The following is a 21,318-nucleotide window of genomic DNA, read 5'->3' on the forward strand; positions in this document are numbered from 1 at the left end:
AAGACCTCTCCCATCCAACTTCGAATTAACCTCACCCTCTTTGATTTATTCCGCATCGTGGTGCCACCAACAATCCTTTCTAACTACTAACCATCTTCCTCACCGTGTACGAGATGTTATGTGTGTACTTCTGTTTCGTTCTCTCAGAGCAAACCGTCTCAATCTAACCCTTAGTTGGCAAGTCCAAGTTGCCTCTTGACTGGCCCTCGCCCCTCCACAACAAGTGCAGCAAAAGCAGTTGCTGTTATCCTAATCTTCCTCAGCCCGCTCCTGGCACATATATCTGTGTCGGGTGTGGTAAGGGCAACTACGTAGTGACTCTGGAAATGGCCATAGAAGCCGACGCACAGTGCCGTCGAGCTTTCGAATTCCAAGACCGGAATCGACGGAAATTTCATGCTATCCAGGCGTCGAATGAGCGCCGGAGTGCAGAACGTGATTTTGCCCGATACGAGGGAGAAAACAGAACGGAGGTAAGGAGGGAGAAATGGACTGAACGTCCTGGATCGCCTTTAGAACGGCGTCCGGCTACGAAGAGACCTGGATCTCCAGTTGCCCGTCCTCCTCTTCAGACTACACTAGCTATCAGGCATGCTCCTGCTTTGACTCCTCTTCCAACGCCAACTTCAACAAAGAGAAAAGGCTCCAAGACTCCGGAGCCTTCTAGCACGATTGTCTACTCGTTCTCTACTCCGAACTCTTCGAAATCCGTTCCTCCACGCTGTATTTCGCCAAAAAATGTTTTGATGAAGTGTGCTGCGCTGACGAAGAAAACACCGGAGAGGGTTTATAATCCAAATACCTACAATCCGAACTGGGCTGCAGAAACAGATCATATTGCCCGGAGAGCAGCCAGAACTACCGACCCCGCTACTTCGGCCCGCATCCACCCTCCGCCCCGTCCACGTCAGCACGATCCAAATCTCTGCTCGCGAAATTGCCCTATACACTCGCGGCCAAAGGAGCCAAAAGCATCTGCCTCTCATGTGCCGGTTCCTCCAACACGTCCTCCAGTCCCAGTGCGACCTCCTCGACCTCCCACCATCTCTCTTTCCATCCACTCCAAGCCTTCAAGAGAAGAGATTCCTGTAGCTGTTGTCAATGACGCCAATTACTATGCCATCAAGGCCCAGTCACAAGCCAAAGGGTATATGCCCCATCGTGTATGAATCAATGGTCTAGTCTGAGGTTTCGACCCTCAGAAGCATTCTTGTTTTGTGAACTCACTGGCCTGAGTTCCGTAGGTTACGTTTTGCATATAATGTAGTCGTATTGATTCTCTATCTTCGTACCTTGTAGTATCTTTAAGTATCAAATCGAAGCCTTTTATTTGACCCCTTATGCGTTTACAATTCGTAGTGCACTGGTATTCTGTGGATTAGAAATATTTTAGAATACTTTCCTCGGTAGATCTGATTGCATTTTTCCGTACTTGTCGCGTGATTCACAACTACAAAGTACGTCACACTGCCACTTACAGTAATTGTACTTCGACTATTAGATTACTCCTCACTTTGAAAAACGGGCTCTCGGTGTTCACTGTCAGGTCGTCCTCTCAGGACCCGCGCTCGGTCCTCAAGCTCTCGCACCGAAATAGTAATTACGGCCCAAGAAATTGTGCAGCGGTTGAACCCCTTTTCACAACGGCTGAAGTCGGTTGAATAGCATCCAAGCACAGATATTCGAAAAACTCCGGGCAGCTCACTACTCAGTACTCAGGCCCTACTTAAAGCGGCAGGAAGATGCATATATAGATGGAGCTCTGCGCGCAGAATCTAGACCCGTTTTATCCGGGGAGTTGTAGACTTAGATCTGGATGGGATGGTATCATGCTACGGATAATCTGCTTGACATTTATGCAGGGTTCTCATGAAACTGACTATGTACATAGGATCCTGTCAGATATAAAGATACCAACTCCAATCCTTGCATTTCACTCTCGACCACTCTTTGCTAAATCTGCTACAATCATGAACTACGTATCCACAGCGGTAACTCCAGCTATATCTCCCTTCGACCATCTGGGTCTTACCGATGTTACCGCCAAACTCGAAGATAGCATTCTTATCGTCACGCTGAACAGGTCGCGCAAGTAGGTTGCCTGCGTTTCAAGTGCTTTGCAAGACCCACCTGAGTCTCCCGCAGGTTGAACGGTTTTTCGGAAAAAATGAGCGTTGACCTGGTCCGCGTCTTCCAATTTGGAGATCAAGATGATCGTGTGCGCGTCATCGTGCTGACTGCAGACCCTGCAGCCCCTGCGTTTTGCGCGGGAGTAAGTATTGCGTTCTGTTTTCAGATCTTTTGTTCATGACGCGAATTACAGGTTGACATGGAGGAGGTGGCGAGAGGATCGTCACTACTTGGACGTAAAGAGGACTCTGAGACTGGTAAGCTGTCAGACCATTCGGTGATTGGCTGTGTTAATCAAGCTTGAGGTAGAACATCGAGATCCAGGAGGACAGGTAGCCATGGCTATATATAACAATCGCAAAATCACCATCGTAGCGGTGAATGGCCACGCTGTGCGCAGTTTGATTTGATTCTTCGATGACAGCGCGGGACTAAATCCTCTAAGTCCGGAGCTGGCCTCACAGCGTTGCAGCTCCCGTTTGACTTTCGGTTCATCTGGTCAGGTTCAAAGATAACTATGCCATTTGTACGCCTCGGAATCGCTCCGGAATGTACGTCCTTCCTCACCTCTCATATGTTGATGTAATGATATATATGTTATCCACAGCGACGTCTACTTACCTCTTGTCTCGGCTCATCGGAGAGGCTCGCGCTGCTGCCGTCCTATTCAGTGGTGCTGTGATGCAGCCTGATTCGCCTGTTATTTCCAATCTTTACTACCAAGTTCTCCCAAATAGAACAGATGTACTACCTGCAGCCCTCATTCTAGCAAGGAATATCTCTACCAATTCTTCTCAGACATCTATATCCTACAGCAAGGGACTGTTGCACCATCCTGGGGCAAGCATCGAAGAACATCATTTACTTGATTCTAGAGCCATGAAGATATTGGGATCAGGCAACGATGCAGCAGAAGGGGCAAAAGCCTTCATGCAACGAAGAAAGCCCAATTTTCCTGACACACTGACCAAGAGCCTTTCTCCTTGGTATCCCTGGGTGAGACTTTCTGGTGTTTTTTCTTTGATATCCCTTTGCTCTTCACTGATGTTATGTATCCGCATATGTTTACAGTGGAAAATTACCGATGTCAGGCACCCAAAGTCGTCCAAGCTTTGATTTTTTCAATCTGTATACATTGAAATGTACTATGTATAAGCCTGTGAGTGAAGCACAGGTACTGTTGTGGTAGGAAATGCCGAAGCTGGCAATACATTGTCCTAATCGGTTGAGTCGAGACATTTTTGCGCAGAGTATTGTTCAACGCGTTGCGGCGTATATGTACAAGTCCTACGATCGTAATATGCGGGAGTTACATACAATCATAATTCTCAGTAATATTGTCAATGACGACGCGTGACGATCGATTCAATTGCAAGATCATCTAAAACCATCTAATGTTTACAGAAAAAATACGTAGCGGCAACTTACCCTTGACAATATGACAGCCCAGTGTTTAACGCTGATCATCAGTTGTCGAGTAGAACGAGACCCAGGTAGGTCTGAGGAGGTCTGAGGTAGGTAGAATATGGATGTTAATGATGGTGCTTGATGGTGATACTTGACGATGCCAGTATAACTTTAGCGCTAGGCTAGGATTTCCCGCGAGTGAAAGATGTCCACTTCGCCAAGCGAGCTACTTCTACCTTTGGAGCTCATTCATTCCATCGTCGATATATGCGCTGAAGACGACACACCAGTCGATCTTCTCAAAACCCTTACCTTGGTTTCTCCTTGCCTGCGTCCTCATGCGCGCAAACGACTTTGGGAGCACGTCTTTCTACCTCCGAAACGAGCTACTTGGCTTGCACAACAGGGAAAGGACTACACCGAGATTGTGGAGGGTTTGGCTGAAGTTGAAAACTTATCCGCTCTCGTCAAATATCTACATCTGAATCCCTATCCACCAGGGATTCTTTCACATTTCCTTCAAAAAATTCACTTTGTTGAAGTGGAACACGTCTTTATCCAGGGATACAACGCGAGAGCTCCTGCAGCTACTTCTCCTAGGGTACTAGCGCATTTCCTAAGTCAAAACTCTGACCTTCATACGCTGGATCTTAGCTCTGCTAGGATCAACGCGGGTGCGCTCTTCGAACTGCTGTCGCAGTCTAGATTGCGAGTTCTGCGCACCTTGCGCCTTAACTACCTCAGGATCAGTACCGGCGATGACGAAGAAGAGCATCTTCAAGAACTCACCTGGGACGCGGTATCTGACTTGCTATTAACACGGAGTGGACGCATAGAACGGCCTTCTTTGCAAACTCTGAGTCTCAACACGGTCCTTTCGAATGATACATTTACATACGCATTTTTCACACATCCCAAGTCGCTCTTCGACATTTCTCTACTCCAGAAGCTCACGCTTCATATATCACGTTCGACGAATCAAGCTTTGTTTGACTTTTCCAATGTCATCGATCTGTGTTGCCTCTCTGTCCAAACGTTGCTTATCCATGGGTGGCAAGGTATGTCAAATGTCTGTATTATCTATGTTCTTAATCGGTGCACACTCATAACTCCCACCCCATCATTCAGACGTCACTTCCTCCGAGTCTTATTTGTTAGGCAGATTCCAGAACGCGAACCAAGTAGAACTAGTCATTCACGGTTCTGGTCTTGGTTCAGATCTCAATGCCCAATCGCCTGAAACTTCGCTCTCGTTGGCGTTCCCGCAACTTTCAATACTGACACGTCTACGAAAGCTCACGATTAGGCTTCGCTTCTGTCTTAACGCGATGACCATCTTGAACGATTCACTTAACGGAATGTTAAGGTTACTTTCCAGACAACTTCCTGGCATTCAGGAAATATGTGTGTATCTTTTATTTCTTATTTCATTGCGTCAAAATGACATCTCTGCGAGAAGGTATCTTGGTAGACGGATTTACATCCTACAGTGTTTTCTCGTGGAATCAAGATACACAAACACTATTTCAAGAAAGTAGAAGTTATCGTGGGCAACAACCGCTGGATTTACTACAAATCTTAATGACAGCTAAGCCTCGCACAGGGTAAGGCAAATATACGGGGTCATCACTTGTGGGGTTAACTCGGGTTGTAGTTAAAGTTTAAGGTCGGCGCCATCTGAGTCGAAGGCACAACAGAGACACTGTCCGAATAATTTCACGATCCACTTCATTAATATTAATATTATATTAGTATAAATGGTTCAATTACACTCCTCCTCCACTCTTCTCAACAGGTATTGCCTCCCTCTGTTTCCTACCAGGATCGTGCGCAACCAGAGCAGGTGCGAAACTGATTTCCTTGAGATCTCCACAAATCTGGACAGGGGATGACTGATATGAGTATAAGAAAGGGGATAGATGGATAATGCCTGACCTCGACAAACTCCTCAAAGCCGATTTCCTTGCGGCCCTTGAATCCTGCCTCTTCTATGACATAGTTCAAGTCCTTATCTAGATCACTTGCTAACATCTCTTGATATCCCGGTACTTGTCTGATTACCTGTAACACCTGAGAAACTGGCAATAACTTGCTGGACTGCTTCAACATTGTCGGACTGGGGATATGCGTAGATTCGACATGGGACGGGGCGACGCCTGGGAAAACATCGGACGCAAACACCTCGAACGCCGTCCTCAAAGCTACAAGCTCACTCCTGTCGAATTTGGCCCGAGAGTATACTGGTGGGACTGTGTGTAAAGAGACATCATACTTGGCACCAGAGTTGAAAAACCCAAATCCGGTATAGATCGAGGAGCGGATGCGACGAAGATTTCGCTCGGACTGGAGTACGAAACTTTCACGCCATCCTCGAGCGATAGGCTCTGGCAGCCCGCCGACTTCCTTGTACTGTGCCTCGACGACTTCGCGTTTCAAGCCCATGCTTTCCAAAAATTTGACAGTGCTTCGGATCTCTTGCTTTTTGCGTGAGAGGTCCCAACCAAGATGGAATGCCATGATGTCGACGACGCGAGGCAATGCATCGAGAGCGGCCTATGAAAATAAGAATGAATAAACAATAAACAGGTCGGTGAAATGAGTGCCACCTGTGCGTTCAAGAATGTCAAACGAGTTCGCCTCGCAAGAACATCCGTCGCCTTCACAGCGTACTCATGCTTGACGGCGTAACGAACTTCTGCCTCGATATCTACAAGTACATGCGCGCTATCAGCATGTGGAAAACGAACAAGAGCAAGGAAGCTTACATGGATACAAATCAGAAAGTCTTTTGCCATGCAATGGCCAACCACCGTCGTCCGTCTCATCATACTGTTCCGCAAGGTCGCAGACAGTCCAAGCGCGGTCGCCGTACGATTCGGAAAGGTGTTTGGCTACCTCGGCATCAAACCCATACTAGAAGCAATGTCATTATTCGAATGGTTATGAATTAGGAGAGTCTATACCCTTTGGATGAGTCCAATGAACATGTTTCTTCCCCAGTGTTCACTACCGATCAACCTGACATTCTCAGTGATGCTTTTCTCAATGTGTGAGCCGCGGTCATTCCCTGATGAATCGTATCTACAAATTCAAAACACCTGTTATAATTAACAAATTATATGGGAAAATTTTCAACGAACCGCAGTTTGAATTCATGAACAGCACGATCGATGCCTTCTTCTGCCATCGCTCGGTAGGTAGTCCATTTACCTCCAGCAATAGTAAGCATGCCTTGCGGGTCGACATATATCATATGACTTCGAACTAATCCCGCAGTTCCTACGCAAGACATTATAACTTTATCAGGTGGAAAGAATAGTGAAAACATACCGCTTGCTTCTGCACTTTTTGGGTCTCGCACAAGCGGTCGAAGGCCGGACCAGGCAGAAAGAACATCTCCCCTACGGACCTGTGCATTCCGTGACTTAAGAGAAACGGAAAAACAAGAATGAAAGAGATGGGGCAAACCTTGATATCCGGACTCAGGTAATGCCTCACTTCTTCCAGAACCCATCGAATCTCCTCTTCCGGAGCCACAGGATCTTTCTCCAAGGGTGCTGGCGCATCTGTAGTACCAGCAATCACACCGCCCTGCCACGGTAAGAAGAAAATGACTCGTCCATCGGAAGTTGCGGGGTCTAACAAACCCATAGTCTTCGGTGCATAATAGTTTGGGAGCGTAATGTGTATTCCGGAAGAGGGCGCGACGATATTTTTATGTTTAGACGCAGGAGTAGCGGCAGAGCTTGCTGGTTTGGGGCAGGTGGGATCAGTGGATGCCTGTGAGGAAAGATGGAGCAAAGCATCGGAGAAGGGACCAGTGGCATTTATGATACCCTGGAGGGTACCGTTAACATAGTGCCGTATTCAAAAAAAGATTGTGATAAAGTTACCCTAGCATGCACAACAAACTCTTCACCTGTAAGCTCGTCACGAACCCGTGCGCCACTAAGCTTTTCATTCGACTTGTAAAAAGACAAAACTTCGGTATAGTTAGCCACCACAGCGTTGTGCTTTACAGCAGACATGATCAAAGCGGTATTCATGCGTGAATCATTGTGCTGTCCATCGTAATACACAACTGCTCCAACCAGACTAAAAAAGTTGCGTTTGTAAATGAAACGTGGACTGTATACCGACTCACCCTTCCTGCTTCAGCATCGGAAAAGTTTCTAATGCTTTACTCTTCGACATCATATAAGAGCTGGACATATTTTCAGATCCTGCCAGAATATCATACATTTTGCAGCCAGCGAAATAATATGGCAATTGAATGACACTAACGTGCAAATGTTAAACTTGAAAAATAGAGCATCAGACCCACTCACTTGTACACAGGAAGCATGATAGGAAGCATATGACTCAGGTAGGGTGCTGTATGAAGAAATACCTTCCTTTCTTTTAATGCTTCCTTGACCAGGGCCCACTGTTCCCTGTCGAGCTCCATTATAGCTTTCTGAAGATACCGCACACCTCCGTGAACAAGCTTTGTCGATTTGCTGGATGTCCCGGCAGCGAAATCGTCCCGCTCGACTAGGGCAACTCTGAGACCACGAGAGGCAGCATCGAGCGCAGCACCAGCTCCTGTAGCGCCTCCGCCAACAATTAACAGATCAAAAGGTTCCTGCTGTGATGAGGTCTTGAGACTTTGTATATTGTCGAATCGAGAAGGGGGTGTCCACGGCGGAGGGGGCCTGCGAGATTCTTTCGTGCTCGGAGGAAACGAGGGTCCTGAATTTAGATAGTAAACAGTAGCTCCAGTTCCGACCAGAAGGGAAGAAGAAGCATAAATTAGGGCTCGACGACTGAGCAGTCGGTTGCGGAGGGTAGAGAGGACCGCTGGCATGAGGGTTCAAGATGAACGTTCGTAAAGAACCCGTATATTTACCAACCTTACATGATGGGCTCGTACCGAAAAACCCTAGGGTGAGATCAAGAAAGCGTCACCGGTAATAACGTTCCGATGGCATCGGTCCGTGATCCGGCTCCGCTTAACCGTCATTCTTACTCCGCAACCCCGCAACGGCCGAGCAAGAGATAAACGGCGAAAACTGGAAGTTGTATGTAGGCATAAGTCGAGCAAAACCCAGATTATTAATGCGTTCACTGTTGTATGCGATATGTAAACCTATTTGAGCCGGAGAGTCAAAGAAATTTTCGGTCGAGGCCTTGGTTTGAAATCGATGTCCCCAGAGACTGCCAATGTCATTTTCAAAGGAGGACTTAGGGCAAAGTGTTGAGCGACTTTGGTCACTACCAACGGACAATAAAATCATGCGTCTATAGACTACGCCGATGCGTACAGATAGGGCCAGTGCTCAGTTCGACGAGACGTGTATAAGCATAACTTGTTTGGGGAAGAAGCAGGGTCGGGACATGCGAGGTAATACAAGCAGTGCTCTAACGATGTGAGGAGGCTGATTTTGTCCTAGACTTTCGGAATCAGCTGTAACATCCGGATCTTCGTTACCTCTTGCTGCGGTGTATTAGGATGTATTCGTTGCATAAAATGTGGAAACACTCAGCGGCGCTTCGGAAGGAGCAACTTTGAACACTTTTTAATTGGCTCCATGGATTGCATAATGCCAGTGGCGCGGGCCCCAAGAAATCCGTACCAATGCCGTATCTGGGAGACTACTTATTCAAATTTATTCATCGTCGGTCAAAAACCCCTCAATTAGTAAGAACGTGGGAGTGATGAAGCCAAAGCGTACGATATCATACCCTAACCAGACAGAAGCATGCAGAGCAATATTCATAGACTTCAATTTCACGTTTAAGAACTTAACCTGAATCACAGCGGCATGTATTAAGAATATTCTGGATGACGCGTGCAACAACCATATCTCGGTCCAATTCAGCATTCATCGAGCCGTTGTAACCTATAGCTATTGTTACTTCTGTATCTTGGGGTTGCCAGTGCACAGTGGAGCCACCGGCCGCTTCTAGTCTTGGCATACTGAAGTTATGAAATGAGATTCCGTAATACTCTGACCGTTGTCCTGTACGAAGCAGCACGAGATGCACGACAGTGACCTTAGTGACCATGATACTTCGTTCAAGGAATCCGTGACTACCCTCACTACAGGAGGATGTCAAACTTACAAAGCATTAGGTCCTAATTCCATAGAATCTCAAATGCATTTGCTTACTTTTCGTAGACCCAACTAGAATGTATTTGTCCGAGATGTCATTATCTGAATGATACTTTGTTATTTCAAATCGTATGCAAGTTGACATTTCCGTTTACCCTCAACAGAGAAAAGAGGTCGTTTCAGGATTCGACCGCAAGTGCTGTAAAATTACATCTAGTATTGTGAGTGAACGTTGGAATGGAGAATGGGGAAACGAGAACGAGAATTGAAATTTCTGCGATCCACATTAGAGTAAGATGTACAAATTGATGGGTTGAAGTAGGGGGTGGAAGTGGATAGAGATGGCTTGATAAGTGTACACAGAGCAATTGTAGATGGATGCAGGATGAACGGTGAGCAATCGCAAAAGAGAGATGGGAGCTGTTTAATGATGATTTCGATGAAGCGCGTATGGTGTAGGGTATTGTTAGTAAATGGGACCTAAAGTATAGGAAGAGCAGAATCCATGACTAAGTAGATCGAACGAACGAACTGGGTTGATGAAGACAATCTAAGAGAAATGGGGAAGTTCATCGCGAAAGCGAAGGTGTTCTGGATCCGTCCCTCTGAAGAGGCTTGACACAGCCAAGAGTGATTTATGTAGCCTTGTTGGCTACAGTCATCTAGCGGGCGCTAGAGACGAAAGGCGTAGGCCCTGCGAAAGCTCCTTTTTCCACTCCAATCTTCGCATGGCTTCTGCATAGTCGACCCATTCTCTTCTTCGTTCATTCCTCTCCAGCCAGTCTTGCTCAAGCGACACGACGTCAAGCTCGTAAAAGTGGTACGTAGCTGCCGGTGTTGGTATTGTGATGACAAATCGTGTTATTGTACCACGGACACCAGCTATCACGGGAAGGGTAACACGAATTCAGGCGTGCAGACGGTTTTTAAAGATTAAAAGGTGCGCGAAAAGGTGAACATCAGGATGTGAGGAGACGGACAGAGGGACAAAGGGTGAGACCTTCTTCCAAGGCTTCCCGCGACGCTGCATTCTCCAGTACGACATCTGAAGATTCCCAACCACCTTTCGGTACTATGCAAAGTAAAAATTTCAGTTAGAGCGATTCCAAGAGCGATTAAATATGTCGGGCAGCAACTAGATGGTAGAGAAGGGGACTCACAGACCCAGTTATCAGGTCTCTTTCGACTAGTGATTACTAGGACCTTTCCGGCTGCCCTAGCGATAGGGATAGCGCAGCACACGATACGTGGCGAAGTACGGCCCTTATTGCCCATGACTAAGTATCAAGAAGTAAAATTTCGTTTCTGGAAGGGTGTTTGATTTCTCTCAATATACTGAAAGGAGTGCGAATGTCTTGAAAAGTGCTTTCGGTGGCGAAATCACTACTGGCAGCGTGAAATCTACGTCTGTGATTGAATGTGGGTCCAAGTGAATAAACGTTGAGTATGTTCAGCCTTCCGGGATAGGCAGTGTGCAGTAAGTAAGCACAAGACTCGCTGTTTCGAGAGGTGATACGAATGAGTATACTTGAAAAAAGCAGAAGATTTTGATCAAGTACCTCGAAAGATTTGAAGGTTTTGGTACCTGCAAAAATCCTACGTGGATTCTTTCCCAAAAGATATTTGAACTTAGGTAGGAAGAAGATTGCAAGGGTTATATGTAGGGAAGCCGTATAGGCCGTAGCCCGTCTTCAATGAAAAGTGTGAAAATAAATTACGTCCTGCTCAAGGTCCACGCACGTTCGTTCTCGGCAAGAGTGTGTGGTGGCGCGAGCGCTCGCCTTAGCGCCGAGCTTGTTTACAAGATGATATTCTCGCCCGAACATGTATGTAAGCCATTCATTTTTCATCATCCTAGTCATATTAGGCTCTATTAGGCTTCGAAGTTGATCAGGATACGATCCGAATTTTGCAAATTGTTTTCACTGAAATGGCGCAAAGGGATGGATGTCATTAAAATCCCTGCTCCTCGGAAACTTGTGGTTCCAGCAATGTGTCTGCCACATGCAACGAAAGGGATTCTCTGCATGTATACGTACGACCCGACATTTTTATAGATAAGTGGGTGCTACTTCTATGTATATCACTATATCACTAGATGGAAGTGGCCCTTGGTCGGTCTAAATCATTCATTCCAGCTATAACGAAATTACCCAAATTGAGCAGAGGTACAGGATTCAGACTGAGATAGGCCTATCACTCACGCAACAAGAAACATGCACGCAACACCAAAGAACATCGCCACGAACTAAAATTGTAGAGATTTGAGCGTCCCCGCCGATGAGAGAAGGCTTGGATCAAACGTACCTCTCGCAAAGCCTGCTTCCCGGACTTGCTGTCCGCAAGTAGCCTGTAAGCGAGGAGTAAGAGGAATACATCAGATGGAACATGCAAAAAGCCCACGTAGGCAAAACGGCCACTGATGCGATATATAGAAACCCTCCCGCAACAAATGGTATTACCTAGAAGAAATTATCAATGATTGAAAAAGAGGGAAGGTCAGATAAGTAAACTGACCAAGTCCGCGATCTGCAAAGTAGTTCCCAAAAGACCATTGGCATCCTGAATTATGAAATCAGAAGAGATGAGAAGAGAGAATAAGAAATCCCACCCACCTGGCGTATGCCACCTGCAAAATCTACTGTGCGCGACGTGTCTACTGAAGATGCCGTAGCGTTGCGAACCGCGATACCAATGAAAGTGCTATTTGAGCGGCGGGAAGGTCAAAGTCCACCGGTGTTGATGATGTAGTGGTAACAGGTTGGGTGAGTGTCAGATGCAGGGTCAAAAGCGGAAAGACATACCCAACCTATTCCGATTGGAGCAAAAGCCAACGTGTAGTGGTTTTCATGACCAAAAACTCAATCAGTCATCACGAAAGCTGCATATATGTAGGAGAGTCTTACGAATGCACCGATAGCAGTTATAAACTGCGACTGCATTGCTTGTTTCTTCGTGAATCCACTTCGAATCAGAATGGAGTAGTCCGCTATTTCATGCGGAATCTCATGAGCAAAGCAAGCAAGTGTAGTTGTTGCTCCAATGAGAGGAGACGCGTAGAACGAAGCGGCCATACTGCGTGACCGAAACGCATTATTGGAAGCATGCCCATGGAGGAAGAGAAATGACTAGTCTCAGGCAAAATACATATCAATTGCATAAGAAATCCCACATACGCAAGCCCATCAGTTCTGTGGAAAGTATCTTATTAGATCCTGAGAAGCAGCGAGTGCGTGTACGGAGTGAGACAAACTGACATGTTGTGTACAAAGTCCCCAAAAAGATTGAGGTAGGCTGACAGTTTCGAAGGCCCATTGGTCACAGAGTTTGTAGACTCTGTATTGGAACTCTCAAGGTAACTTGGGGAAGATGTTGATTCAACTTTAGCTCTAGATTTGAGCGTTCCTTCAGAAGTTGCGATAGATCGGCCCGTGGTCATTGCTCCGTCATCGACAGAATGAGAGTGAGAATGAGAGTGAGCAGTCGTTCCATCTCCATCCCCTCCAAGAACGCGAACTGTTTTCTCCATGAAGAAGAAAGCAGCAAATCCCAGGAAAATTCCAAGACTATGATAGGTTCAAGTCCAAATCGAGGAAATAAAAAGATTACGTTACATACCCAGTCAGGATGTTTCTCTTCTCTTCGACCATGATGAAATGAACGCCTGAATCCTGGTGTTCGCCATGGAAACTATGAGGAACAAGGTGCAAAAACACGTCTGACAAAAGGCCACCTGTCTGGATAGAGATTTAGGACATGATCAAATCGAAGCGTAGAAAACCCCACCGCAAACGCTGTCATTGTGTTCAGAGTGTCACCGCTAATTTTTGCAGGGATGAACGCAAGAATAAAATTAGGAACCCTTCGTACGTCCGGGATCATTCCAACACAAGATTAAAAGGCGCCGTGATTCGAGAAGATCATGAGCTTCCGGCGGTTCGAAACAGCGAAAGACGTACGAACTGATGTAGAAAGTTCCCAAGATTGAGTTCCAAGCTGGACCGAAAGGGAAGAGCCAAGTGAACACCTTCCTCATGATGGGAGATTCCCCCCCTTCTATGTCAGTCTTGAGAGCGTCCAATTGCTGTACATGCAAGCATTGCTTGATGTCTTCATCCTATGTTTCAAGTTTAGAACATTATTCCTGATACGTGAATTGAATATCCAGGCCTACAGTGACCCTTAGCGTAGATGCAGGACTGAAAGCGATGACCCATGTTGTACAAAAAATCAGAACCAAGAGCAATAAAGACCGACGCTGGGTAATGAGTGACAATGACATGAGAGAAGAATGAGAACCGTGCGGTCAGGTGTATTTTGGTGTATTGCTCATCGACTTACTAGCGTGGTCACGTTTCCCGAAAGCACCGCCGCGGCCAGGTCCCCAACTTCCTTCCCCAACTCGATGTATCCTTCTACCGATGAGAAAGTGTATATCGATGCCGCAGAGCGTCTCATGGTCAAAGTAATGGCCCGTTATGATCCCTCTCACGACGCCTTCCATGGTATACTTTTTCGTAACCCCACTTTCGTTATCTCTGGCTGACCATGTCACAGTGCGACGCGTTAGAAAAACAGCTTTGGCCATCGCGAATGCGCTCCCGCTTACACCGGATCTTCTGACTGTGGAACTGGGTATGTGGCGAGATTTCCTCTCGGTGACGTATACCGAGTTTTAATGTCACTTATGTGCAGCTGCGCTTCTTCACGATGTGTTAGACAAGAAATATGTTTCCCTAGAAGAGGCTTCTGATCCCTACGCCTTTTTTCTGCCGTTATTCCAATCGGCAGCGAGGGAATCTAACATAGATATAATTAAGGATGGCCGAGCTAGCCAGATCGCTTTAATTGTTGACAGTGTATCCTGGTCGACGGAGAAGAAATTGAGAGCTACAGGAAAGTGGAATGTATGGCATGACGAATGTGTGGAATTGCATTGTGTTCAAGACGCAGATAGGCTAGATGCTATCGGTGCATTTGGTACTTTTCCGCACTCATTTCCTTCGCAGCACAGTGACAAACCGTTTGTTTCCTTTCCAATGACTTCACCTCGTCAGGTATATTACGTTGCGCTGCCTTTAGTGCTTCCCAAAACAAGTACGTTCCCCTTGTCTAGAACTTCTGTCCAAATTATTCCATGAGAACACTCGTGCAGACCTTTGCATACCCCACAAGATGATATCGCTGCAGGTTTATCCGCTATGCAGCACTTCTCTGATAAATTAATACACATCCGTGAGGGAATGAAGACGCAGCCTGGCAAGCAGCTCGCGGTCAAAAGGCACCAGCTCGTGGGTCAAGTCAATCAGATTGGTTCATGGTCTGAACAGTTTTTTACAGTTGATTCATTTCATGCAGTCTGTGAACGAAGAGTACTCAGTGACATGACCCGACCTAGCGAGACTCCCGCATTCTCACCTCCTGTAAACTACTTTTACCTGTTTTTTAAAATCAAATTATCTCGCCTCACGCATGGCACGTTGCATCCACTCCAAAGAACATGTAGTGAGCGAGCAACGTCAAGTTGCTTAATGTACATGTAGTGCATAATATGTATTTTCTGCAACGAGGACTCGAATCTTTGGAATATACGCAAATACAAGAGATCAAAGATATACCCAAATATGTATGTGGATACCTTGTCAGTCGAACCCAGTCAAATCCATTCCATAGAAAAAGTGCTGTAAATACAAGATCCTCAACATGGTGATATATAAGCAACCGAGTGAAACGACAGTACCTTATATAGGCTCATTACTTTGACCACCCAAGCTTCCAGGTGGTATATCTTCTTGGAGCCGATGCGCATGCGTACCTCCTACGAGTACACGGTAAACGCCAGGCGGCAGCACAAGATGCTTGTGATGATACTCACGTATACAGCTGCCCAGTGCATAACGTCAGCTTTGATTGCGTCGTCGACTCTCTCTACTACCCGATCTGCTACAGTCTATCTCCGCATCAACCAGCAGTCATTCATTGCACTACGTGAGAGGGTCAAACCTTGAGGATGATTGTTGGCGGTATACAATGGCTTAACAACTCGTAGAACTTTTGTCTGACTTCCATCACGCGAGCAGGAGACTGTTCGCTGATTATTAAATCAGCGACTTTATGGCAATAAGTTTCCCAATCAGGCTTTGCGATCGTCAATGCGCCAGATAGGTCAGGCCTCACACAATAAGTCAACTTGGTGACTTCGAAATGAAATCGGAGACGCAGACGTACGATTGCATCTTGAGGGCTTCAAGGCATAAAATGGCTTTACGGAGATTTCCGCTGGAATCGTCGATAATTTTGGACGCCACGTCAAGTGGTAGGTCAAATCCGGCGCGCTTTGATACATATTGCATCACAGCTTGCATCTGTCAATGCATGTTGTCAGAGTAAGAGAAAGCAGAAAAGAGGAACCCACATCCTTTGCACTTGGAGCGGCAACACGCATTAGAAGGCACCGACTTTTAATCGGAGCAATTAACCGGCTCGTGCTGTTGGCGCAAAGAATGATACGCATATTGGACATGTATTTTTCCATTGTTCGACGGAGAGCTGCCTGAGCGTCTCTCGATAGAGAATCAGCTTCGTTGATGATCACCACTAAGATTACGTTGAGCCAGGTTCTGCAGAGAGGGGGGCGGGTAAAACAAACCTTTGAACCTTTGTTTTGCATTCAGGTCAACCTGCTGCGTCTGAGCAATCTCTTTCAAAAGTTCTTGTATCACTACACGATCGTAGTTTCCGGCTTCGCTAAGGAGTAGTTAGAGCATGCAGCGGCATTAGGACAAAGTGAACCGTACCTTGGAGTGATTTCAATGTGGAAATTGCTCTGCACAATATTCACCTCGAGTTTTCTTTTTGAAGGAGAGAGAAAAACTCGCTGATCAATCTTGAGCTAGAGAGGACGGTGTTCAGTTCGAGTTCAGAGTAGTCACAGAGTCCACGCACCTTATCTACACCAGGCCCAAACAATTGCTTCAATGTACAAGTAATACGCGTCTTTTTGCCTGCTCCAGAAGGACCATAGAATAACATATGGGGAAAATCACCAGAGGACGCCTAGGTAGATTCTTGTTAGAGGGTTTAAGCTAGTCATCATCCAGCAGACTTGCAAGCGACCGCAAGCGAACGGAAAGTTCGTGGTGATAATGAAGATCCTCCAAAAGACGAGGACGATACTACATGGAGGTTTTGAGCAAGATACAAGCTATACGGAGCATTGAGCGCGCGCTCACTTGATCAACCCAAAGAGACATTGTAAGGCAGGGCTTGCTGGTTGGTTCTTGGCCGGTGTGGAAAATGTAGGTAAAAGGAGAGGGTGGGGTTGTCACATGCGCGTGACATAACGCGTACACCCGTGACCCGATACGTTATGATACGTTATACATCGCGCACTTGAACCCCAATTCTCAGGTATTCTGCGCGTCGCTTTCACCTGTGCTATGAAGATATCAACTGTAAAGCACTCCTGTACTGAGGCTAGTAGTTTCTGTCACCGCCACTACTTCACTCGATGGACCTTCACGCAAAAAAGCAAAAGGATAGGATTACGATCGTTGGCTATGGTTGCTTGATTCTCCCAGTGGCGCTCATATGATCATAGTATGTTTATATATTCGTAGAGTTTGTCTGTTTGGGTAAACTTCCCTCCAGATATGACATTTGGGAAACCTCTTCTGGAATATCAATATTCGGAAGGGAGTGGATGATCTCCAACTGTGCCTAGGGCTGCTCTAGAGCTGGTCGAGGATCCAGCATTCAGCTTCTGCCGATCGCTGTATCTCTTTGCCATAACCCGGTTTCCGATTTTTCCAAGTTTGCCACAGTGACAGTAGAGATCAAATTTGGACTTTCAGGTAATGAATTGCGTTCTTTCGTGTTACTAGGAGCACGATGTTCCGCTGTCTGTGTAAATATCGTAGCGGGTTCATTTCACGGTTCATTGGCACTACTTCGGGGATGGATGGGAGCACCTATATTTACCGTTATCTACGCTTCAGGTAGCAGGGGAATCATCTTGAGACCTTCGCACATTTTTCTTTACCACCCAATGCTAACCCAGGTCGGTCATTTATCGACACATATGCCTCATAATTCACGCGATGTGGTCGAACAATTCAAACTCGAAGTTTAATTTCACCCGATGTTCTGGCACTCACTCGTGAATGACCGAAAACTACTCAGGTGCCGATCCAAATTGTACTTTAATGAAGCTGACATTCAACAGCAGTTTGCCCGCATATAGTAGATCAATAATTCCGTACCTATGCAACTTTGAACCCCTTCTGTATGTAGTTGCCGCAGGCGGGGAAATCGACATCATAAACTTACAGAAGTAGGGGAAAATCGAAGGTGATAGAATGTCAGTCGTTCCTCCTAGCTCGGTTTGAAGTCCGAAAGCAAAATTGTGATATTTATTTAATTTCATCAGACAAGCTAGATGAAATAGTAGAATTCGAACCGTGCTTGAGATCCAATTCTTCGTCTGATAAATGCCTTTTGCGAGCTCTCAACCGATTGACCGGCAGACTTCTGATGTTGTACAGATCAATATGAAGTAGATTCGTTTCAAAAAAACCACTTACTGAGTCGTAGACATGTTACTAGGTCTCATACTTGGTGCAGCGACAGCTGAAATGAGGACAAGCACCAATAATACCTGGAAGGCCCTAACAGATCCAGATACTTTTTCTATCTTCTCCCTATCCCTGTGAACGGATTCCATTCTTCTCCGAAACATACTCTTGTCTCCATCCGTAGCAGCGTTCGCATGAATTGAAGACGAGTCCATGAAAGTGCTGCGACCAGAATGAGGAGTAAAACCACGAAAACCTTGTTGCGCGAACCCAGACGCGCTGGAATTAGATGGACCTGCAGAGTTTGACTTTTGCTCATGGGGATGTTGGTACGACCTGCGCGCCCAGGCGTGAGTAGCACCGGGATGTCTTCTAGACCATTCACCGTTATGGTTCGCAGCTGGATGGAGATGTGGGGAATGAGACGAAAACGAACGATGGTTCTGTTGCATTTTCTTATCATAAGCCCGTCTGAAATGAGAGAAGATCCTTCAGTGGTTTCAAAAATAATGCGGTATGGGCATGTACCGTTCACGGTCATTACTTAGTACTGAGTAAGCTGCGCTCACGGCAGCGTATATCTCCTTTGATTCGGGGTCCTGTGAAATATCAGGATGGTGCTTCTTGCTTAACTGCAAAGTGGAGGACGTTCAGAAAGAGCAAGAAATGCACAATATACTCGAGTAAGCACCAGATAAAATTGAGACTAGGAAGTAGTTAATACTTGTACTTTCCACAAAACAGATTCCCCTACTTTGATCTGAGCCTTGCTCGCCCGAGTGTTAACTCCAAGTGTCTTGTAGTGATCTAGCCATCGGGCTGAAGCAGAAAAGGGCCTGTATCTGCATCTTGGTATGAGGTTGACGGACACGGATATAAACAACATAACGGGCGCCTGAAAGCATCCCAGGATGACATCAACCCCCACGTGCACGGTTGGTTCGTGTCTGGTTCGCGTCGTTAAACTTTCAAGTAACTCGGCTCAATTCCCAAGGCTCAGCCACATTTGAAGCCTGCACAGTCATACTCATCCTTCACGATAACGAGATGTATAAGAATCTTTCCAAAGAGAACTAAAATATTGTCTCGAGGGCAAGGAAGAGGCAAGCGGCGACGCGCCCAATATGTCCTAAAGTGAGCAGGCGTACGATATTTTGTTGAAACTGAATAAGGGCACTAATATAGCCACCGAGGTGAACGCGGCAGATTAAAAATTTGTGCTTGCAATCATTGAATGCCATGAATACGAAGAAACCGATCAGCGAATCTGTCTTTGACTTTTGAACGACCCTGCTTCACGATAGGATTGAATCCCTTATGGCTTATGGATTCGGGGTGCTAAATGTGGTTTGCGAAGGCCACGAACAAACTCAGTAATTCAAGCTGCATCCTGGGACAAGGATAGGAATCGAAAGGCGCCACCCCATGTTCATCATCTATAAGGGGTTAACAGCTCTCTTTAATTCGACTTGAAACTTGCAGGGATGACGTTCTTCTGGCTTCTCAGACTCCCAGACAATCATGTTGGGAGTCTATGTTTTCCTTTTCTTCTTTCCCTTTCAAAAAAAGACCTCGATAAGTTGCGGATCTGTGTTAGTTGGTTCCTTATTACAAACTTGATTCAGTAGAAAGAAGTATCAACGTCGACTATCTAGATTTGTTCAAGATCGATTAACCGTTATAAAATCCGGAGCCATCCTGCACCCTTCACCCACCATTCCCGCTCGCTGGACTTTTTGTTAGACACTTATGCCTTCTCGCCATGGAAAATCGCAGAAGCCGCATGCTGATTATATTTCCATGTCAACTGTTGAAGACTTGTCCTATACTCCGTCTGTACAGGAGAGGACACGGGATGCTGCTCAAATCATGGCTACAGGACGTCGAAGTTGGAAAACTTTGAAGGGTAGAGGCGAAGCGGTTTGGCCACCTCACTTGTATGTCCCTCCCATCCGTCGGCCTCGCATGGCTTGATTTTGTATCCTGGAACAGAGAAGCGGCTTTGATAGAAGGTAAGTCGCATCTTGGTCCTTACGTGGTCGTTACTTATTGCACATAGCGTTGGAAAAATATAAGCCCGATGACCCCCGGTCAAGCAAGAGTTCGGGTAGATTCAGCATGAGAAATCGCTTTATTTCGGACTACATATTTGAAAGTACCGGGAAGCAAAGGACTCCAAAACAGGTTGGCAGCCGTCTTCAACAATTAAGAGATACCTGCAAAAGCGAAAAAAGTCAGTTTCTTCTCTATTTTTGCTTGCTCGTATACAGCTAAGAGACAGACGTCATTCAGTCTTGCAGCTAATATCTCGTCGCAACATTGAGGATGACCCAGACTCTGGGGAGCACATCTTCGCTCAAAGCCAACCCGCTTCGCCTTCACCGGAAAATAATCTGATTCAAAGTCAGAGCCCCTCACGTTCATCCAAGACCGTTTGGGTTAGCGTTGTCTTGGAGCGACTTTCATGGTCTTCTCCATCCCCAATTATCGATCTTGTAAACAATGAAAAAGTTATACCTCAAGTGATCCATCTTACTCCTAAAATCAGCATGAACGCTTCATCTTCGAGCTATGGCTCTATGGGCATGGGATTGTTATCGCATCTAGAGCCATTAGTCACCCTTGCTTCACCTTACAAGCTGGAGCGCCAATGCTCTTTCTCCCTATTTTTGGACGGTTCTGGACTTCCAATGCACAGTGAGTCTGCATACATGACAGAGCACTCACACACCCAAAGCTCGGGAATAATGTATAGTGGAAGGCTGATTCCCGGATTTTGGAGGTCACTCTGCGAAAGTACAGGTGTGTTCATTGTGTTCATGTAATGTTACATGCATATAATTCGTGGAATAGCACCCACTCGCTTCACCATTGTACAGAATTTATGCCTTATCCCGAAGTCGCCGATTGATCTCACAAATGTGTCGATCATCTATAACTTCACGCATCCAGTAAATACTGAATTTTCACTTCCTGCGATGTCGGCATATGACAATGCCTTGGATTTCTCCCTCGTAAGTTGTTGACAAGTTTACAAGATGATATTCATCTATGTCCTTTGAGGACTAAGGCTACTTGTAGCCCATCTTGAAGCTTTGAACTCATCATCATTC

The 21,318-nt window shown here is 46.1% G+C and overlaps 10 protein-coding genes across 10 annotated transcripts; 5 read left to right on the plus strand and 5 right to left on the minus strand.

Moving 5' to 3' along the window:
* Window positions 1–326: 326 nt before the first annotated feature.
* C8R40DRAFT_1074878 (uncharacterized protein) lies at window positions 327–1,597 on the plus strand (the record flags this gene model as incomplete). Its single annotated transcript, XM_046226778.1, has 4 exons — window positions 327–1,147; window positions 1,300–1,373; window positions 1,411–1,457; window positions 1,502–1,597. 4 exons carry the CDS (start codon window positions 327–329, stop codon window positions 1,595–1,597), a joined length of 1,038 nt encoding a protein of 345 aa, XP_046079501.1.
* Window positions 1,492–3,498, plus strand: C8R40DRAFT_1135228 (ClpP/crotonase-like domain-containing protein). The gene is made up of 7 exons (XM_046229338.1): window positions 1,492–2,092; window positions 2,146–2,272; window positions 2,324–2,387; window positions 2,440–2,522; window positions 2,576–2,681; window positions 2,738–3,126; window positions 3,202–3,498. The coding sequence occupies exons 1-7, from the start codon at window positions 1,755–1,757 to the stop codon at window positions 3,244–3,246; spliced, it is 1,152 nt and encodes a 383-aa protein (XP_046079502.1). The 5' UTR covers window positions 1,492–1,754; the 3' UTR covers window positions 3,247–3,498.
* A 60-nt stretch (window positions 3,499–3,558) lies between these two features.
* On the plus strand, window positions 3,559–5,239 carry C8R40DRAFT_1135231 (uncharacterized protein). Its single transcript, XM_046229339.1, has 4 exons — window positions 3,559–3,644; window positions 3,702–4,595; window positions 4,666–4,941; window positions 4,997–5,239. The coding sequence occupies exons 2-4, from the start codon at window positions 3,743–3,745 to the stop codon at window positions 5,143–5,145; spliced, it is 1,278 nt and encodes a 425-aa protein (XP_046079503.1). The 5' UTR covers window positions 3,559–3,644; window positions 3,702–3,742; the 3' UTR covers window positions 5,146–5,239.
* Window positions 5,240–8,458, minus strand: C8R40DRAFT_1135235 (DAO-domain-containing protein). Its single transcript, XM_046229340.1, has 11 exons — window positions 7,866–8,458; window positions 7,682–7,816; window positions 7,431–7,632; window positions 7,006–7,374; window positions 6,868–6,946; window positions 6,678–6,816; window positions 6,501–6,618; window positions 6,303–6,450; window positions 6,144–6,244; window positions 5,473–6,090; window positions 5,240–5,414 (listed from the first exon to the last, which is right to left on the minus strand). The coding sequence occupies exons 1-11, from the start codon at window positions 8,381–8,383 to the stop codon at window positions 5,304–5,306; spliced, it is 2,538 nt and encodes an 845-aa protein (XP_046079504.1). The 5' UTR covers window positions 8,384–8,458; the 3' UTR covers window positions 5,240–5,303.
* A 1,532-nt stretch (window positions 8,459–9,990) lies between these two features.
* C8R40DRAFT_843093 (NUDIX hydrolase domain-like protein) lies at window positions 9,991–11,398 on the minus strand. Its single transcript, XM_046236420.1, has 4 exons — window positions 11,192–11,398; window positions 10,793–11,129; window positions 10,633–10,704; window positions 9,991–10,514 (listed from the first exon to the last, which is right to left on the minus strand). The coding sequence occupies exons 2-4, from the start codon at window positions 10,905–10,907 to the stop codon at window positions 10,291–10,293; spliced, it is 411 nt and encodes a 136-aa protein (XP_046079505.1). The 5' UTR covers window positions 10,908–11,129; window positions 11,192–11,398; the 3' UTR covers window positions 9,991–10,290.
* Window positions 11,399–11,450: 52 nt separating this feature from the next.
* C8R40DRAFT_1156680 (ZIP zinc transporter-domain-containing protein) lies at window positions 11,451–14,211 on the minus strand. The gene is made up of 15 exons (XM_046229615.1): window positions 13,974–14,211; window positions 13,807–13,890; window positions 13,592–13,749; window positions 13,419–13,494; window positions 13,251–13,369; window positions 12,890–13,198; window positions 12,809–12,823; window positions 12,539–12,707; window positions 12,437–12,441; window positions 12,248–12,335; window positions 12,150–12,194; window positions 12,036–12,094; window positions 11,940–11,982; window positions 11,837–11,880; window positions 11,451–11,770 (listed from the first exon to the last, which is right to left on the minus strand). The coding sequence occupies exons 1-15, from the start codon at window positions 14,088–14,090 to the stop codon at window positions 11,758–11,760; spliced, it is 1,344 nt and encodes a 447-aa protein (XP_046079506.1). The 5' UTR covers window positions 14,091–14,211; the 3' UTR covers window positions 11,451–11,757.
* Window positions 13,864–15,175, plus strand: C8R40DRAFT_1260726 (uncharacterized protein; the record flags this gene model as incomplete). The annotated part of the gene is made up of 6 exons (XM_046233813.1): window positions 13,864–13,890; window positions 13,974–14,137; window positions 14,190–14,267; window positions 14,328–14,612; window positions 14,690–14,729; window positions 14,788–15,175. Exons 2-6 carry the CDS (start codon window positions 14,038–14,040, stop codon window positions 15,173–15,175), a joined length of 891 nt encoding a protein of 296 aa, XP_046079507.1. The 5' UTR covers window positions 13,864–13,890; window positions 13,974–14,037.
* On the minus strand, window positions 15,124–16,959 carry C8R40DRAFT_1135252 (P-loop containing nucleoside triphosphate hydrolase protein). The gene is made up of 11 exons (XM_046229341.1): window positions 16,865–16,959; window positions 16,742–16,807; window positions 16,578–16,688; window positions 16,430–16,524; window positions 16,282–16,379; window positions 16,048–16,229; window positions 15,861–15,997; window positions 15,636–15,804; window positions 15,508–15,582; window positions 15,373–15,450; window positions 15,124–15,313 (listed from the first exon to the last, which is right to left on the minus strand). Exons 1-11 carry the CDS (start codon window positions 16,883–16,885, stop codon window positions 15,275–15,277), a joined length of 1,071 nt encoding a protein of 356 aa, XP_046079508.1. The 5' UTR covers window positions 16,886–16,959; the 3' UTR covers window positions 15,124–15,274.
* Window positions 16,960–18,043: 1,084 nt separating this feature from the next.
* Window positions 18,044–19,091, minus strand: C8R40DRAFT_1177905 (uncharacterized protein; the record flags this gene model as incomplete). Its single annotated transcript, XM_046232761.1, has 5 exons — window positions 18,044–18,161; window positions 18,215–18,676; window positions 18,734–18,837; window positions 18,897–18,911; window positions 18,960–19,091. The coding sequence occupies 5 exons, from the start codon at window positions 19,089–19,091 to the stop codon at window positions 18,044–18,046; spliced, it is 831 nt and encodes a 276-aa protein (XP_046079509.1).
* Window positions 19,092–19,954: 863 nt separating this feature from the next.
* C8R40DRAFT_1074885 (uncharacterized protein) lies at window positions 19,955–21,304 on the plus strand (the record flags this gene model as incomplete). Its single annotated transcript, XM_046226779.1, has 7 exons — window positions 19,955–20,142; window positions 20,198–20,217; window positions 20,265–20,389; window positions 20,476–20,902; window positions 20,924–21,007; window positions 21,059–21,219; window positions 21,287–21,304. 7 exons carry the CDS (start codon window positions 19,955–19,957, stop codon window positions 21,302–21,304), a joined length of 1,023 nt encoding a protein of 340 aa, XP_046079510.1.
* Between the last annotated feature and the right edge of the window lie 14 nt (window positions 21,305–21,318).

Source organism: Lentinula edodes (genome assembly GCF_021015755.1).
Source record: "Lentinula edodes strain Le(Bin) 0899 ss11 chromosome Unknown C8R40scaffold_71, whole genome shotgun sequence".
In the NCBI taxonomy this organism is placed as follows: Eukaryota; Fungi; Basidiomycota; class Agaricomycetes; order Agaricales; family Omphalotaceae; genus Lentinula; species Lentinula edodes.

Excerpts from the sequence above, each read along its gene's own strand:
- C8R40DRAFT_1135228 (XM_046229338.1), top strand. The coding sequence starts at position 1,755 with ATGGAGCTCTGCGCGCAGAATCTAGACCCGTTTTATCCGGGGAGTTGT. Across the intron at positions 2,093-2,145 it reads ACGCTGAACAGGTCGCGCAA|GTTGAACGGTTTTTCGGAAA; the intron begins GTAGGTTGCCTG and ends AGTCTCCCGCAG. Across the intron at positions 3,127-3,201 it reads TTTCTCCTTGGTATCCCTGG|TGGAAAATTACCGATGTCAG; the intron begins GTGAGACTTTCT and ends ATATGTTTACAG.
- C8R40DRAFT_1135231 (XM_046229339.1), top strand. The coding sequence starts at position 3,743 with ATGTCCACTTCGCCAAGCGAGCTACTTCTACCTTTGGAGCTCATTCAT. Across the intron at positions 4,596-4,665 it reads GCTTATCCATGGGTGGCAAG|ACGTCACTTCCTCCGAGTCT; the intron begins GTATGTCAAATG and ends CCCATCATTCAG. Across the intron at positions 4,942-4,996 it reads TCCTGGCATTCAGGAAATAT|GTATCTTGGTAGACGGATTT; the intron begins GTGTGTATCTTT and ends CTCTGCGAGAAG.
- C8R40DRAFT_1135235 (XM_046229340.1), bottom strand. The coding sequence starts at position 8,383 with ATGCCAGCGGTCCTCTCTACCCTCCGCAACCGACTGCTCAGTCGTCGA. Across the intron at positions 6,947-7,005 it reads ACCTGAGTCCGGATATCAAG|GTCCGTAGGGGAGATGTTCT; the intron begins GTTTGCCCCATC and ends CGGAATGCACAG. Across the intron at positions 6,619-6,677 it reads GTTCATGAATTCAAACTGCG|ATACGATTCATCAGGGAATG; the intron begins GTTCGTTGAAAA and ends TTGAATTTGTAG.
- C8R40DRAFT_843093 (XM_046236420.1), bottom strand. The coding sequence starts at position 10,907 with ATGGGCAATAAGGGCCGTACTTCGCCACGTATCGTGTGCTGCGCTATC. Across the intron at positions 10,705-10,792 it reads GAGACCTGATAACTGGGTCT|TACCGAAAGGTGGTTGGGAA; the intron begins GTGAGTCCCCTT and ends TACTTTGCATAG. Across the intron at positions 10,515-10,632 it reads GCGGGAAGCCTTGGAAGAAG|CTGGTGTCCGTGGTACAATA; the intron begins GTCTCACCCTTT and ends TTCCCGTGATAG.
- C8R40DRAFT_1156680 (XM_046229615.1), bottom strand. The coding sequence starts at position 14,090 with ATGAGACGCTCTGCGGCATCGATATACACTTTCTCATCGGTAGAAGGA. Across the intron at positions 13,891-13,973 it reads CGGGAAACGTGACCACGCTA|CGTCGGTCTTTATTGCTCTT; the intron begins GTAAGTCGATGA and ends CTCATTACCCAG. Across the intron at positions 13,199-13,250 it reads AAGAGAAACATCCTGACTGG|TCTTGGAATTTTCCTGGGAT; the intron begins GTATGTAACGTA and ends AACCTATCATAG.
- C8R40DRAFT_1135252 (XM_046229341.1), bottom strand. The coding sequence starts at position 16,885 with ATGTCTCTTTGGGTTGATCAA. Across the intron at positions 15,998-16,047 it reads CCGCTCCAAGTGCAAAGGAT|ATGCAAGCTGTGATGCAATA; the intron begins GTGGGTTCCTCT and ends ATGCATTGACAG. Across the intron at positions 15,314-15,372 it reads AAGTAATGAGCCTATATAAG|CACTTTTTCTATGGAATGGA; the intron begins GTACTGTCGTTT and ends TTGTATTTACAG.